Source organism: Pan paniscus, chromosome 11 (assembly GCF_029289425.2).
Source record: "Pan paniscus chromosome 11, NHGRI_mPanPan1-v2.0_pri, whole genome shotgun sequence".
Classification (NCBI taxonomy): Eukaryota; Metazoa; Chordata; class Mammalia; order Primates; family Hominidae; genus Pan; species Pan paniscus.
Window position 1 is genome coordinate 90,962,429 of NC_073260.2, and position 16,949 is coordinate 90,979,377.

At 38.9% G+C, this 16,949-nt stretch overlaps 1 protein-coding gene and 1 gene segment (V, D, J or C); both read right to left on the minus strand.

Moving 5' to 3' along the window:
- Positions 1–249: 249 nt before the first annotated feature.
- On the minus strand, positions 250–9,765 carry LOC100975083 (T-cell receptor beta chain V region 3H.25-like). The segment is given in 4 exon segments: positions 250–534; positions 7,946–8,008; positions 9,307–9,617; positions 9,717–9,765. Coding segments are annotated over 4 exon segments (708 nt in total).
- A 4,477-nt stretch (positions 9,766–14,242) lies between these two features.
- LOC100974752 (annexin A2-like) lies at positions 14,243–15,620 on the minus strand. The gene has a single exon (XM_034967315.3). It carries the CDS (start codon positions 15,565–15,567, stop codon positions 14,548–14,550), a length of 1,020 nt encoding a protein of 339 aa, XP_034823206.1. The 5' UTR covers positions 15,568–15,620; the 3' UTR covers positions 14,243–14,547.
- Between the last annotated feature and the right edge of the window lie 1,329 nt (positions 15,621–16,949).

Sequence of the window (16,949 nt, forward strand, 5' to 3'; positions counted from 1 at the left end):
ATTTGTCACTGTAGGGAAATGATGGCAACTGAATTTGTAATCTTTAGTGACCATCTCATTCTCACCACGAGGCCTGGAGAAAAAGGGATGGTGTACAGGGAGAGAAAAGCTTGCAGCTGCAAAATTGAATAAAAATCAGAGCTGGAGAGATAGTCATTCTAGAGCCTGGCCCTAGTGGTGCCTTTTCAGAACTGTCTGTCCTTTTCAGAACTGTCTGTCCATCACCTCTTGACTTCTGCTAAACACCCTTTATCCTTGTGTTAAATTCCACTGTGGCTTAAGCTGGCTCCAGTTATTTTCTGTTACTCCCTTCCAACCTAATACATCACCTGCTTCCTGAGCTGGGTCTGTGGCAAGTTTGTGTGCTAACAGGAACTGACATTTCAGTGCTGTGGACGGACTGGTGGCACAGAGATACAGTGCGGTGTCTCCCGGTTCCGAGGACAGGATTGCCAGGCTGCAGGGTGGGTTCTTGGGGCATTGAGATGAGAATCGCTTCTTGTGCATCTCCATTTCTTGAAGAACTTGTTCATTCTGAAAGGAAATCAAAAACATAAACTCTTTATTCTGATTCTGCTGATACCAACAAACAAAAGTATGTCCGTTTTCGGGGGTATAATACATCTTTGTTTTCCTTCCTTTTCCTTTGACCAAATATCCTGGAGTCTGTGTGACTTTGGCATGAAAACAGCCTGTAAGAGAAAGAAACAGATGCTGTAGATAGAGTCCAGGAAAGACCTTAACAACAACAGCAAAGCTTGGATCTGGGGGTTGGCCAGCCCAGGACAAGGGTTTTTCTTCTGTGCTCAGAGCTCACCTGCTGCCAGGAGACAAAGAGCTACACAGCCGAGAAGCCTGGTGCCAGTGGTCGCATTGACGTCGCAAAGGGATGAGCCTTTTTCATCCCCGTCTGCACCTTCTTGTGACGTGATTGCTCCACAGATTCATAATCATCTTGTTACTGCTTCATGTTTCTGAGCAAAAACACTTCATGGTATCGGGAAAAAAAGCTTTTATTCCTAACTCAGTAAATATAGCTAAGTTATTTTGTATTCATTTAAAATATTGTATGTCTATTTTTGCTAATATAAGCAAAGCACTGATATTTTAGAAAGTTAGAAAATAAAATAACAAAATAAAAATATACCACTGCCAGAAAGCAATTATCACTGTTAACACATTAGTGAGAGTCTTTCTAGATCCTTCTCTCCCCATATATAAATGTGTAGATATATAGACACATTATTTTTTATTATAAACAATATTCTTGAAATTCTGTTTGATAAGCTTTTTTTTCAGTTAATGATCATCATCCTTTCTCATCAATGCAGTTTCATCTTATCTACTATTTAGTTTTTATGCAGAGTTTTACAGTTGTTTCAAAAATGTCCTTTGCCATTAATTTGAGCATCAGTTTCTAACTCACGACTAGACATTTCTTCTGGCTATTAATTATCTAATTATCTTTTAGTATAATATAGATCTCTATTGTAATTGCTATTTTTATGATTCTGAAACTAGCCACTGCTTTGAAAAATACTTCACCTTTTAGCTCTTTTTGGTGTATTTTAGCTTGTTCATTTACTAGTGTTTCTTTTAGATAACCTCCCTTTTTTGCTTTTCTTTCTGTAACTATTTATTTTAAATAGTGCATTTTTGGTGATTTATTTATTTTTTTACTTTTTTCTTCCTCCATCTCATCCTCATTTCAGGTAAGTAATGTTAACAGTTTAATGTACATTTTTCTGTAGATTTCTCCTTACTTATTTAATTGTTCAGTGAGGTTGTTTCCTCCACATTACAAGATTGTCTTTGAATATATAGACAATAACTTGATAACATACCAACAAAATGACCACTTAAAAAAACAACTTGGCACAGGAAATAAAATATTACCAGAATATTTGAAAGCTCTCATTTCTTTTCCCAGATCCCATGCCTGTGTTCTCTAACTCTACTGAGGTGTTTGCTTTTATATTTATTTGCTTCTCTTTCATATTTTAACACATAGGTACATAAGCAAACAAAATAGTGTTTAGTTTTACATGCTTCCAAACTTTATACAAATGAGACAATACTGTACCTTTCTTCTGTAATGTAATTTTTCTTCAAATTTGTGAAATTCAGTCATGTTTGTGTGTTTAGTTTTAGTTCATGAATTTTTACTGCTGTGTAATTTCTTTATAATAATAAACCATAATTTATTTACTCTTCTGTTAAGTTACATTTGGATATTGTATGCATTTTTGCTATTACAGATGTATTACACTGAATATCCTTGTCCTGATTTTCACAGAAGTGTTTCTCTAGAAAAGCCTTTCTCAAGGGTGGAATTGATGGACAGTGGGTACACACATCTTGAACTTTACTAGGTAATGCCAAATTGTTTTCCAACGTAGATCTACCAATATACACTCTAGCCAGTGATTCAGAGAATTCTTGTTGACACTTTTGCCTTGCCAACACTTGATAGATTATTATTTTTACCATCGTAGAGATTCTTGTGGGTATATATTTCGTTGGACTCAATTTCCATTTCCCTGATTATTAAATTTAGCAACATTTACATGTTTAATGACCAGTGAGATTTTGCTGGGAGCTTATGGTTTTCACTCACTTTTTCTATTGACAGTTACCTTTTTCTCATTGATCTGTAGAAAAATTAGTTTCTAGGTTTTTAAAAAATAAATTATATATACTAGCTTTTCTTGAATATATAAATATACATAGGGATATTAATTTGGTATAAATATATAGATATTTAATGATATGTCACTATACAGTCAATCTTGTCACTCTTATATAATTAACTTTGATAAATTCAATATCAGTTTTTATATAGCCATTTTTATCAATCTGTTCCCTACTGATTGAGGGAATAAGAAATCTTTCCCTGCTTTAAGGCCACGAAGATGTGCTTTTATATTATACAGTATTCTAGAAGCCTTGTGATTTTATTACAATTATGCTTTTAATATAGCTGGGATTGATTTTGGCTATGTATTGAGATGTGTCCAATTGCACTTGTTTTCCTTTATATAGATACCCAATTTTCCCATCACCATTTGTTGAAAAATGTATTCTTTGATTATTGCAGTACCATTGCTGTGTGTTTATGCACACGTATTTTTTTCCTTGGATCTATTTATATATCAATGCCCCTATATTATACCACTCTTATTATTGTGGTTTTATAATAATTCTCTTATAATAATTCTTCATGTCTGTTAGATTTAGTCCTCTCACTTGGAGCTTCTACTTCAGTGCCTCAGCTATTCTTTTATCCTTTGCAGCTATTCTTTTATCCTATCCTTTATCCACTGGTAGGCAGACTCATGCAACTTCATTCATGGAGGTTTTTCATTTCCTACTTTGGTGATTTCTTGGAATCTTAGCTAAGTCTTATGTCTTTCCAAATGGAACCTCAATGGAAAAGGTTCTGTTCACCTCAGTAAACTAACATATAACATTTTACCGACTATTCCCTGTTACCCAAGAAGTGTTTGTGGCTTCTTCTGCCTGGGTTACCTTTATTTTTTTCCCTAATTTTCTTAGAAATATCAGACAAAACAAAACTCTCACTCTCTTTCCCTCTTTTGTTTTTACATCCCATGTTCTAATCACTCCTCACTCTCAGGCTTCTTTATTCTCCATAAGGAACCAGAATACCACAGTCTTAATTCCCATGCATTTTATCTCTGTGATCTAAATCTATATTTGGGTGGAATTTTCTGTCCCCACAGTTCAATTATTGACATGCTGAAATCTGCAGAATCTCAACCTCTAGTCCAGCTTTATGGCATCTCAATTTCACATCTTGTCTATGCAGTTGCGTACTTCTAGTTTTTATCTGATTGTTCCATAGACAGTTGAACCCTATTATCCCAAATGGGAACTGCTACTGCTAACATGATTTCATATTGTTTGAAATTGTGCCCTTTGTAAATGATCAAAGTTATATGAGGAAAATTGAAAAATTGTATCATTTGCTTGTTTGCTGATAACAATCAAGCTTCAGCTCTCTCTTTTGAGCAACAGCCTACAAAGGACTTTCATACTTATTATATTCATGGAACCAAAAACTCAACTTTTTCAAAAACTCCTTTCTACTTCCTCAGATATATTCCATTTCTTTTGATTCATATACATTGATCATCATCTTTCTCTTTGTAAACTGTTCCCCAAAGTGTCACACTCTTTAATATGCCTTTGCAAAAGTTGTTCTCTTTGCCTGGAATGCTCTACGCAGAACCAGGTCTATCTGGTGAGGTTCTAATGGGACTTCCTCTTTGCTTTTTCTCATTCAATCAGACAGAATTGTGCATGTCCTCCCTGAAGCTCCCAAATGACTTCTGATTGTAGTATTATATATGATATTTTCCGTTCTATTATAATTACTTTCTTGCTAGACTCTTAGCTCCTTGGATAAAGGATCTATTTTCTTTTCAGTTTTGTATCCTTTGTGTTTGCAAAAGTAACAGGACATAGGAAAATATCAAGAAAATATTAAAAATGAAAAAATTAAACTAGAGGATGTGGTGGGGACTACAGGGCTAGGACACATTTCTGCACAGAGAGACAATGGCTGTGCTTCCACTGTGGTGCACTCCCAGGACAGAAGTACAGAGCTGTTTGGCTGGTGTGGGCCAGCTTCACCATGAGAAGAAACAGCCCCTTCTCCTCTCGGGAGACACCGTAGCCTTCAGTTAGGTCTCCTCTCTGAATATCCTTTTCAACCCTTGAGTAATAGATCAGTCTCAGATTTTGCTTTGGGTCCTGCCAGTACCAGTACCAGTACATGTCATTGTGTCTCAAATTGTTTCTACTCCAGGGTCACATCCCATCCAGCCCCAGTGAGCTGGAATGGCATCTGATAGATGTCAGCATCCAAGGGTCCAAGAGACAAAGGCTAGAGATCATGCCCAGAAGGGAGGTGCTGGCCAGGGAGGGGCCTGGCAAGCCCAGGATAGGAATTGACCAACTGGATGTGTGCTGAGCTCACCTGCTCCCAGGAGACACAGGGTCACATAGCAGAGGACACAGCTGCCCATGGCAGCAATGAAATCTCTCTGAAGTTACAGACACAGGCTCTGAGAGAGAGAGAGGCTGAGATCTAGCACCTCCCCAGGGCTTAATATAAAGAATTTGTCATTGCTACATGATGACTGATTGTCACAGCTGATTTTGCAGATGGTGAGACTAAGAATTAGAGAGATCAAGTCACATGCACCTCCTCTTCTGCTTATAGAAGCTTTTTATATCCCTTCTAAATGGACAAGTGCCTGCCTGCATGGTCAGAAGAGCCAATCCCTCATTTCCTGGTCAGAGTCATACACAGAGTGCCATGCACCTGTGCTCAACTCAACACAAGAAGGGGTTTGGAAGTTTAGTTTTTTGTGGTTGTTTTTTTTTAAAGAACCAATTCTCTACACCCTCTGTATTTACTATAAATAATTAATACAGTAGAGATGGGGTAGGGGCTACTCCTGTAATTTTAGGAATAGCAAAGCGTCTGAAGTGCCCCTCCCCTACTGACACTGGATTAGAGCAGGGACTTGGGAGACGGCATGGGCTTTAGTCTTGTCTGTGCCATTTATCATCTATGTAACCTTGTAAAAGTTACAGAGCCTCTCTTCAATCTGACTTTACCTGTAAAATTGAGATAATAAGTAACTACCCCCAAACCTGTGATGAACATTACATAAATAAAGCATTTAGAACAGTTCTTAGTGCATAAGAAACATTATATTTGTGTTTGCTATTATTACGTTCTGGACCTGATATTCTAATTCACAGGAAGTTAGGAAGTCAATACTATATCAAGTGAAATCAGACATTTATGGTCATAGGGTTGTACCAGCTGACTAAAGTATCATTTTCCAACACGAGTAGAAATTTGTATGAGTGTAAATTCACTATATAACATAGGTTCTTCCCAATAGATTTAGTAAATAAAAATAGGATCCTAGATGATTTCTTTATTATTATTATTATTATTATACTTTAAGTTTTAGGGTACATGTGCACAACTTGCAGGTTTGTTACATATGTATACATGTGCCATGTTGTTGTGCTGCACCCATTCACTCGTCATTTAGCATTAGGTATATCTCCTAATGCTATCCCTCCCCCCTCCCCCCACCCCACAACAGGCCCCGGTGTGTGATGTTCCCCTTCCTGTGTCCATGTGTTCTCATTGTTCAATTCCGATGATTTCTTAATGAATGCTTTTGTTTTGGTAGACAAATGTTGTTCTGAGGTTATCTGCCATTAAAAGATGCTTTCATGATGAAACTTTTGGTTGCAAGCTGGTGGGGTTTAGAAGCTGTTGCTATTTCCTCCTAGAAGAAAAACAGAAGGCAGAGAGAGAAAATAAAGGAGCAGGAGAGCGAGAGTGAGAGAGAGAGAGAGAGAAAGAGAGAGAATGCAAAGTAATTATTTAAAGTGAGAAGCATTAAGAGGTGCAGCAGTGTGGGTAAAACTCTGAGAAAGAATGCTTCCAACATGGTTGCTTCCAATGCCTGAGTCTAGGCTTCAGGTTGTCAATCATGCCTGCGTTGAGGATCTAATTCTGTGTCCAGGAGTTCTTCACATTGTACCAGGGACCTCTTTGTCAGACTGGTAAATCCTAAGGACCCCATCTCAGGATAACATTTTAAATGCACAAACTAGAATATAGAAAAACAATTATTTTGAAATGCAGACATCAAAATATTTTTTTAAATTTTCATATATTAATATAGGAACACTTTTAAATTTCATTAAATAAAATATAACCTGATGAATCTGAAAACTGTCACGATTTCAACATAGTGATGAAGGTATATTTACTGCATGTAACGTGATATGAAAATATCTGACTTTTATATCAACTGTCACTTATGCAACATGTAAGCAAATGTTTGTGATTTCTGCAATTGATTTTGTCACTGGTATTACTAAAACTACTCTGGTTTACTCACTATATCTTAGAGGGAAAGGTATATTTCAGTTGGAGATTAGTTAAAATAAAGATCTATTTTCCCATTCAAATTTATGGATTCCCTGAATTTTATCTGTGCACTCCTTGGAGGTCCATGGATCCCAGGTTAAAAACTTCTGCCTTAGAAGAGAATATGCATTATGCTGGAATCCACAGAGAGGAAATGTTTTTTAGGAAGTTCATATAGCCTCGGAAGTACTTAGCCTATATGTGTAGTTTGCAGATTTGTCAAGGTGTCAAGGGAAAAAAATTAAACTACTTCTTTAGACTGTTTACAGACTTCAATTATAACAAGTTTTATATTATACTTACCATGATTGTATTCTAGTCCTGGAAACATGGTACAAATTCTATCATCTATCTTTCTACATACTGTCTGCATTATCAATTATATTCATCATTATCCACATCATCATCATGATTATCATGTATATTTTATTCCTAAGGAGCATTATTGGAATAGAAAACTACAGGGACGTAGTATGATAGTATATACTCTCTTTCATGAAAGAGTGAGGCTTTACGCTAAGAAACCATGTAATCAGAAATAGTATTCCTAAAATGGAATCACCAAATTATCTCCACACTATGTTTTAAAATAATCTGTACAGTACTATGTGTTACTAATTCTGAGACACCTCAGATCCCAATATTGGTAATCTATACACTATTCTTAATGATAGAATTTAGACAGTTCTACTGTATTTAAGATCCTCGTTGTAGTCAGTGTTAAATAGTGTCCTATTTCCTAGACAAAGGAGTAATAAAGTTTGTCATTAAACACTCTTCCCATATTGCAACAGATTCAACAGTATGTTCCCATTTCGTGCCTCCAATATGGTAATTCTCCATCTGAATACTTGTATCCATTTTGAAATTAGTGAATTGTATTTTTGGAGCAATTTTAAGTCCGCAGCAAAGTTAAGCAGAAACTACAGAATCCCAAGTATTCCCTGTTCTCACATGAACGACCTTCCCTACTACTGACACTCTGTATTGTAGAACTGTAGACCTGATGAAGGTGGCCTATGGGAGAAACAAGAATGGAATTCAGGGGCTTGACCAGCAGGGCTGCAACACCCAACCCCTCCTTCCAAATCATGTGCTTAACTGCAAAATATTCTCTTTAATTAATCTTAACTCATAGGTATGTTTTCATTAACAAAATATACCTCTTCTTAAAGTACACCTTGCAGAAATTTCACAGCTTTTCCAATACATGTGAATGAGTATAATTTACCTGGAAACAGAGCAGCACTAACACTTGATTGGTTCACATGGTGAATGAGGCTGACGCTGTGAGCTCACATATGGTTGCTCCAAACCATATGCAATTTCTGGAGAAGGTATTTTTATGTAATATGCTGAGGTAGAGATGTCAGTTGAAAAATGTAAAGATGAAATTGAATTAGGCTGAGTCAGGCTGATGTGAAATCTTGGCAGAGAATATTTTTATTGAGTACATTTATAATTTATTAAAATAAAATTTAGGAAAATATGTATGAGATCTGTATAATAAAAACTACAAAGCAATGCTGAGAGAAATTAACGAGACCTCAATAAAGAGATGTGGGGGACTTTTTGAGATGATGAAAATGTTTTGTATCTTGATTGTCATCATGGTTACATGGGTATAAAAATGTGTTAAAATTTGTTGAAGTATACACTTACAATGAGGGTGGGTTTTATTGCATCGGTTGCATATGTTTATTGCCTACATATTCTACATGTATCTTATGTCTCAATAAAGGTGCTTTAAAAGTTTTTGTGATTGTAACATTCCAGAGGGTGGGAATTGCTAATGGTTCCTACTAAACTTCTATGGCAGGAAGAGCTGTGAGAAGCAGTCAAAAAGCCCTTTAGAGTCTGTCTCTAGTTCAAGGAAATGTGCTGGGTCAGATGATCAGGGTCTACCTGAAAGACACAGTTGATTTGCTTGTCATTCTTATTTCTGAACTCACAGCTTTACCAAGTGAAAAGCACAGAATCCCATTCTTTAAATAAAGATTGTTAGAAATCCCTAAAGTTCATATGAAAAGAGAGACAGAAGTTAACTTAGTATATCTTAACTAATATCCTGAACACGGAGGAATCCGAGCTTTTTATGCCTTCTGCTTCCTTCCCTGGGGTTTTGTCCCCATCGGCTGTTTTAAGTACCCCTCCCCCTTTGTTTTTTGCTCACTTAGAGCTGTTATTTACAAGTTTTTCCTTCTGATTTATTGTCTTTCAGGTTGGCTTTCTGTTATTATAGTGTGTACCAACCTGACCTACACTTATTTCCTGAGCTGGGTCCATAATGAGTTTGTGTTCTAAGAAGGGCTAACATTCGGCACTGTGGCTTTGCTGTTGGCACAGAAATACCATGCTGTGTCCCCTGACTCCGTGGACTGGATCTCCAAGGTACAGGGTGAGTTTTGGGGGCATTGGGCTGAAAATCGCTCATTGATTATTTCTGCTTTCTGAATAATTTCTTCATTCTGAAAGTAAATCAAAAACTTGAGCTCTTCTTCCAGCGTCTTATGATACCAGTAAACATAACTATGTCTTTTTATAGGAACACAGTCCGTCTTTGCTTTCTGTTCATTTGCTTTGACCAGAAGTCTAGGTCTCTGGGTGACCTTGGTGTCCATGGAGGCTGTGGAGGAAGGAGAAAAAGCCCAGGAGGGAGCCTGATACTGCAGCCACAGGAGAGAGTCTTGGAACTGGAATTCACCAGTTCAGAACAGGGACTTACCTGCTCCCCAGAAAGAAAGGGCCACACAGCAGAGAAGTCTGAGGCACATGGTTGGCTCAGACAGAAATCGTGGTGGTAGCTTTTCCTGTAAGGCTTCCTCACCCGCTCTGCCCACTCCCCCCGCCCCCGTCAGCAACCTGCTTGTGATGTGATCACTTCCCATAGCCTTTGTAGATGCTCTGTACATGGGACAGAATCATTTCAATTTCAGAGAATGTAGGAGGGCAGGCTTTGTTTTAGCTGTTAAAAATAGTGTAAGTTTCAGCCTGCTTTTAGTTTTTTTTTCTGTGACTCACTGTTTTGCTATTTTTTTAAGTAAAATCACTCATACATTTATTAAAAAAATTATTATACTTTAAGTTCTGGGGTACATGTGCAGAATGTGCAGTTTTGTTACATTAGGTACACACATGCCATGGTGGTTTGCTGCACCCATCAACCCATCATCTACATTAGGTATTTCTCCTAATGCTATCCCTCCCCACGCCCTCCATCCCCCAACAGGCCCCGTGTATGATGTTGCCCTCCCTGTATCCATGTGTTCTCATTGTTCAACTCCCACTTATGAGTGAGAACATGCAGTGTTTGGTTTTCTGTTCTTGTGTTAGTTTGCTGAGAATGATGGTTTCCAGCTTCATCCATGTCCCTGCAAAGGACATGAACTCATCCTTTTTAATGGCTGCATAGTATTCCATGATATATATGTGCCACATTTTCTTTATCCAGTGTATCACTGATGGGCATTTGGGTTGGTTCCAAGTCTTTGCTATTGTGAACAGTGCTGCAGTAAACATACGTGTGCATGTGTCTTTATAGTAGAATGATTTATAGTCCTTTGGGTATCTACCCAGTAATGGGATTGCTGGGTCAAATGGTATTTCTGGTTCTAGATCCTTGAGGAATCGCCACACTGTCTTCCACATGGTTGAACTAATTTACACTCGATTTACTTTTTTAACTTGTCAATTTGCTTCTTCCCCTCCTCCCTTCCATCTCAGGTAAGGAATCATACAACTCGGTCTTTACAGATAGTAGCTTTTGACACACTTATAAAATCACATAGCAGCAGCTTTACATTAAGTAATTTTTTCTTATTTATTTATTTATTTTTGAGACGGATCTTGCTCTGTCTCCCAGGCTGGAGTGCAGTGGCTTGATCTCAGCCCACTGCAGCCTTTGCCTCCTGGGTTCAAGCAGTCTCCTGCCTCAGCCTCCTGAGTAGCTGGGATTACAGGCCCCCACCACCACACCTGGCTAATTTTTGTATTTTTAGTAGAGACAGCCTTTCACCATGTCACTGGCTGGTCTTGAATTCCTGACCTCAAGTGATCCGCCCACCTCAGCCTCCCAAAGTATTGGGATTACAGGCATGAGCCACTGCGTCCGGCTACATTAAAGAATTAAATGTTGAACTATACAGAACAATATTTATGACAAATATGCAATGCATATATAGAAGCAATAAAATGAATACCTTTGCCTGAACCAATCAGCTTAAGAGTTAGATTATTGCTGAAAATTTCTCAGTCCATGTTACTCTTTTAGATTTCCTCATTGTTTCTCCATCATGCCCAGGTAGATGTAAACTGAAGTTTAAATTTGTCATTCACTTGCTTTGCATTATAGTCTGTAGCATTTACACAAGAATCTGTAAATTATGTAGTATTTAATTTTGTGTGTCTTTGAAATGTGTCTAAGAGGAATCAGCTAGTTTATATATTTTCTGTAATGTTATTTTTTCATTCAACATTAGGTCTGTGATAATATGTTGACACATAATCTAGACAATTTACTTCCATTGCTATCTAGTATTACGTTATATTCATTGGCTAGAATTTATTCATTCTTGAATTAATACACACTAATTTTTCCCTGGGTGTTTGTGCTGCTACAAACAGTATGGTATTCTTTAACATGTCTCTGCTTACCTAGGTGCAAGATTGTTGCCATACCTGGCAATGTAAAGACTGAGTCTTCAAGTCAACATGTCAACTTCATAACATAACAAAATGCTTTCCAAAGTGATTAAGCCAAATAAATGATCCCACCAACAGTTCATGAGTGTGTTCAAATGTTCCACATCTAGGACTACACTTGCTATTTAATATACTTTTAATTTTGCCAGTCTAGTTTGTTAATATTATCTTATGGTACAATATAGTTTTAGCTTGCTTCTTCCTGGTTGCTAAGAAGGTTGAACATATTTTATATATTATAGGCCACCAGTGTTGCCGTAAACTGCCCTTTGTCCATATTTCTTTTTGGTTGATTAACTGTTATTTATTTGTAACAGTTTTTTATAGACTTTGGATACCCAACGTTTGTCAGCTATATGTGTTCCTAATATCTTTCCAGTTTGTGGTTTATGTCTTTACTCTCTTTGTGCTACTTTTTGTTGGCTTTCTTAATTTAGTAGAATGCATTATTCTTTTATTTGGGGTGAACATGTTTTTAAATTCTTTATATAAAAAAAATCCCATAGCCCAAATTCATGAAGATATAATCCTTATTATTTACCAAAACACCTAACATTTTGAATTTTGCATTTAAGCATTTAATCCACTTATGATTTATTTTAGCATATATTGTGAAGTAAGGTTTAAATTCATCTTTCCTTGTATGGATAACCACCTGTTCCAGAATAACTTATTGTATATTACATAATTCCTCCATATAGCTTCAATAACACCTCTATCATATGTGAAATTCCTATATATTCATGGACCTATTTTTCATTTTCTCTTTTCCATTTGCCTGTTTAATCACGCTTCTTCTTTTTTTTTTTTTTTTGAGACGGAGTCTGGCTTTGTCGCCCAGGCTGGAGTGCAGTGGTGCTATCTCGGCTCACTGCAAGCTCCGCCTCCCGGGTTCACGCCATTCTCCTGCCTCAGCCTCCCGAGTAGCTGGGACTACAGGCGCCTGCCACCATGCCCGGCTAATTTTTTTGTATTTTTAGTAGAGACAGGATTTCACTGTGTTAGCCAGGATGGTCTCCATCTCCTGACCTCGTGATCCACCTGCCTCGGCCTCCCAAAGTGCTGGGATTACAGACGTGAGCTACCGCGCCCGGCCAATCACACTTCTTTCATTATCCTAAGTGATAACATAATTTGATAATTGGTAGAGCAATTCACGTGACTTTCTGTCCTTCTTAAATAATGCTTATTTTTGTTCTTCTTTTTCACTTAGTTGTAGATTATATGCCAAATTTCAAATTTCATGAAATATTTTGTAGTTTGATTACTGTCATATTGAATATATAGATAATACTGCAGAAATTGAAATAAACTTACTATTGGATTATTGGATTCACTTTTTCATGATCATGTTGTATATCTTTACTTATTTCAAACTTTTTTTTTTTGTTTGAGACAGAGTTTCATTCTGTCTCCCAGCTGCCTGGAGTGCAATGGTACGATCTCAGCTCACTGCACTCCCGGGTTCCAGCAATTCTCCTGCCTCAGCCTCCCAAGTAGCTGGGATTACAGGCACCCGCCACCACGTCCGGCTAATTTTTTGTGTTTTTAGTAGAGACGGGGTTTCACCATGTTGGCCAGGCAGGTCTTGAACTTGTGACCTCAGGTGATCCACCCACCTCGGCCTCCCAAAGTGCTGGGATTACAGGCGTGAGCCACCGCGCCCCTTACATTTATTTATTTATTTATTTATTTAGAGACAGAGTCTAGCTCTGTCGCCCAGGCTGGAGTGCAGTGGCATGATCTTGGCTCATTGTAACCTCTGCCTTCCGGGTTCAAGCCATTCTCCTGCCTCAGCCTCCGGACTAGCTGGGACTACAGGCGAGCGCCGCCACCCCCGGCTAAATTTTTGTATGTTTAGTAGAGATGGTTTTCACCCTATTGGCCGGGCTAGTCTCGAACTCCTGACCTCATGATCCACCCGCCTTGGCCTCCCAAAGTGCTGGGATTACAGGCGTGAACCACTGCGCCCGGCCCTCATTCCCCTAAAATTGTAATAATTTTCTGCATGATAGTCTTGCTAATCTTCTAATAGATTTGTTCTTAGGTGTTTATTTTATATTTTATATTATTATTATTTGTAAATTGTCTCTCTTGTTAAGAAACATATCTTAACTGCTTCTAGTATGTGAAAATAAAATAATATTTTATATTTATGCTAAATTCAGTAAACTTACTACATTTTGTTATTGACAATGCATTGCTTCTTTAGACCCTTTTGAATCTCTATAAATAAACTTGTCATGCGCCAATACTTACTTACTTTTCTTTCCTTTCTCATTCTCAACTTTTTCCCCTTGTTTCACTGGTTGCAAATTCAGCACAATGTTGAACAGAAATCACGGTATTATTCATTTATGTATTTATCACTTATGTAGAAATCACACAACTACAGGTGCCAGATATGGGTAAACGCTAAGGGTATTACAAAATGTTACGATGAGATCCTGTCATTTTAAAAAGCAATTGGCTTACAGGATATCTGCAATTTTTTCAGTCAATCAGTACCTAAGCATCTCATCTGAAATACCAGGTGAAGCTCTTTTATGTTTGTTTGTTTCTAAAGTACAAATTCAGTTTATTCATCTGTTTATGACACAGTACACAGGAGGCAAAGTGTTTCACATCATAGACTTCACTTCCAACTCCTTGGAATGTTCATTTCTTTGGCTTACAGGAGAGACTACACAGGAAGGCCAGGCAATGCTTAGGCAACTAAAATGAGGTTGGGGGCAATGCTAACGTCACCCTCACAGGGACGGCCACAGGGACTGTTATTCGCAAGCTGGTTTTCTAGACCTGTTAGCTGGAAGCATGGTGAGCACCATTTCTGGACGCTCAGGCCGTGTCGGGCTTCAGTCGTCTCCACCACACAGGTACAGCAGCGCTTTCTGGTAGTCGCCCTTAGTGTCTTGCTGGATGTAATAGTACAGGGACTTGCCGTACTTTCTCTTGAATTCAGACCTGATTTTCAACATGTCCACTTCACTGCGGGAGACCATGATTCTGATCAGGATCTTATCTCGCGTCCCCTTGCCCTTCATGGAGTCGTACAGCCCATCTGCAAAATACAGGGGCTTGTTCTGAATGCACTGGACCAGGTTCAGGAAAGCATTTTCCAGGTCTCCTTTAACCTCTTTCCTGATGCTTTCCAACATGTCATAAGGGCTGTAACTCTTGTACCTATCAAATAATTTCTGGAGGTGGGGCACGCTCCGTTCGGTCATGATGCTGATCCACTTGGGAACATCAGTTCCTTTCCTCTTCACTCCAGCGTCATAGAGATCCTGGGCATCTTGGTCAATCAGTTCATAATCAATGACAGAGCCATCCTCTGCTCTTCTACCCTTTGCCAGGGCAACCATCAGCTTGCGGAAGTCACCAGATGTGTCCGAAATAATGTCCTTCTCCAGATCAGTCTTGTACATTTCCTTGTAGACTCTGTTAATTTCCTGCAGCTCCTGGTTGGTTCTGGAGCAGATGATCTCAATGAGAGAGTCCTCGTCGGTTCCTAGCCCCTTCATGGAAGCTTTTAGCTCAGAAGCGTCATACTGAGCAGGTGTCTTCAATAGGCCCAAAATCACTGTCTCCAGGTGGCCAGATAAGGTTGACTTCAGTGCTGATGCAAGTTCCTTTTTGGTCCTTCTCTGGTAGGAGAAGGCAATATCCTGTCTCTGTGCATTGCCGCAGTTGGTCAAAATGTTGACAATGGTGACCTCATCCACACCTTTGGTCTTGATGGCTGTTTCAATGTTCAAAGCATCCCGCTCAGCATCAAAGTTAGTGTAGGCTTTGACAGACCCATATGCACTTGGGGGTGTAGAGTGATCACCCTCCAAGCTGAGCTTGCACAGGATTTCGTGAACAGTAGACATTTTGAAGGAAGCTGGGCCGTGCGCTGAGAGCTGAGAGCGTCCCCAAATGCTGAACACAGGTGAAGCTCTTGAGTCCGCACTTGATGAGCAGCAGATATTTTATAGAAAGATCCACATCACCCTCTAGTGGTCAAAGGGGCGAATTCATCCGATGCCCGCTGAGCTCTGCCTCGGCCTGCCTGGGTGGGGAGTGGCCCGCCCCGCAGCGAGGCAGCAGGGAGGCATCCCAAGTATCAGAGCGGAATTAAGAAAAAAGCAGCACTTGGTGTGGTACCAGGCACGTACTCCACAGCATTGTTACTAGCAATTACTTACACAATTACTCAGCCATTAATCTAATGCCGATGGTGGTTTATCAGTGCATTTTGCCTCCCTCAACCTTTTATAGTCCCCCAAGGCAGGTGTGCTGCCTAAATCTCTATCCTATGTTCTCTGCTTTTTTCATTGTAAACTCTATATCAAGGGATTGGAGGCACTTTCATTCTTCCAGTGATGCTAAATGTCCCAAAGGTGTACTTCTTATCCAGATCCATTTTCTGAGTCCATGACTTGTACATCCAACTGCTCCCTGCATATTCTTGTTTAGATTACTGTCCCAAAGGCACTCGCAATCTCAAAGTAAATCTTGATCTTCTTCCCACTTGGTCCTCCTTATTTGTCTGTCTGTGGCAGTCTCTTAATCACCACCCCCCACCCCCTGCATATTGCTGCTCATGTCTAATCAATTGCCAAGTCCTTTGATTTTCTTCCTTTTAAATGTCTCATTTTCCCCATATTTCTAACACCATCATCATTATCCGAGCTAAACTACTGCTTGCCTGAGCTAACTTTTTTCTCTGCATCAACTCTGTCCACACTGCTGGAGGGTGGCAGCATAAGCCCCCAACCCTCCGCCCAAAATATCCCACTTTGGCATAAGGATTATTTTGAGCTAGAGTCATTAAAGACAATAGCAGGTATAAGAGGAGTACTCTGACCCTTCCCCTTTTCTTCTTGAAAAACGGAATAAGCCTCCCATATAAAAGATGTCTTATCTATACCAGAAAGAAAGAACATTCTTAACATGAAGGGTAGGAGGGGATGATGTTGAGGCCAAGGAATCTATACCAAAAAAGCTTGTTAAACTAACCCTCACCTTCCTAGTCACTTTGCCATTCAACCAGCAACCCTAGCCCAAGCCCCTTTACTTTTTCACCTTTCCACAATGTATGACTCTTTGCCCAACTCAGTATATGAGTATTGAACTCTAACTGCATATTCAGGTCTTCCTTTAATTATGGGGCCTTTCATGTGATGTAAAACTTATATTAAATATATGTGTATGCTTTCCTCCTATTAATCTGTTCCGTTCTCAGGCCCACCCGAAAAACCCTAAGAGGGAA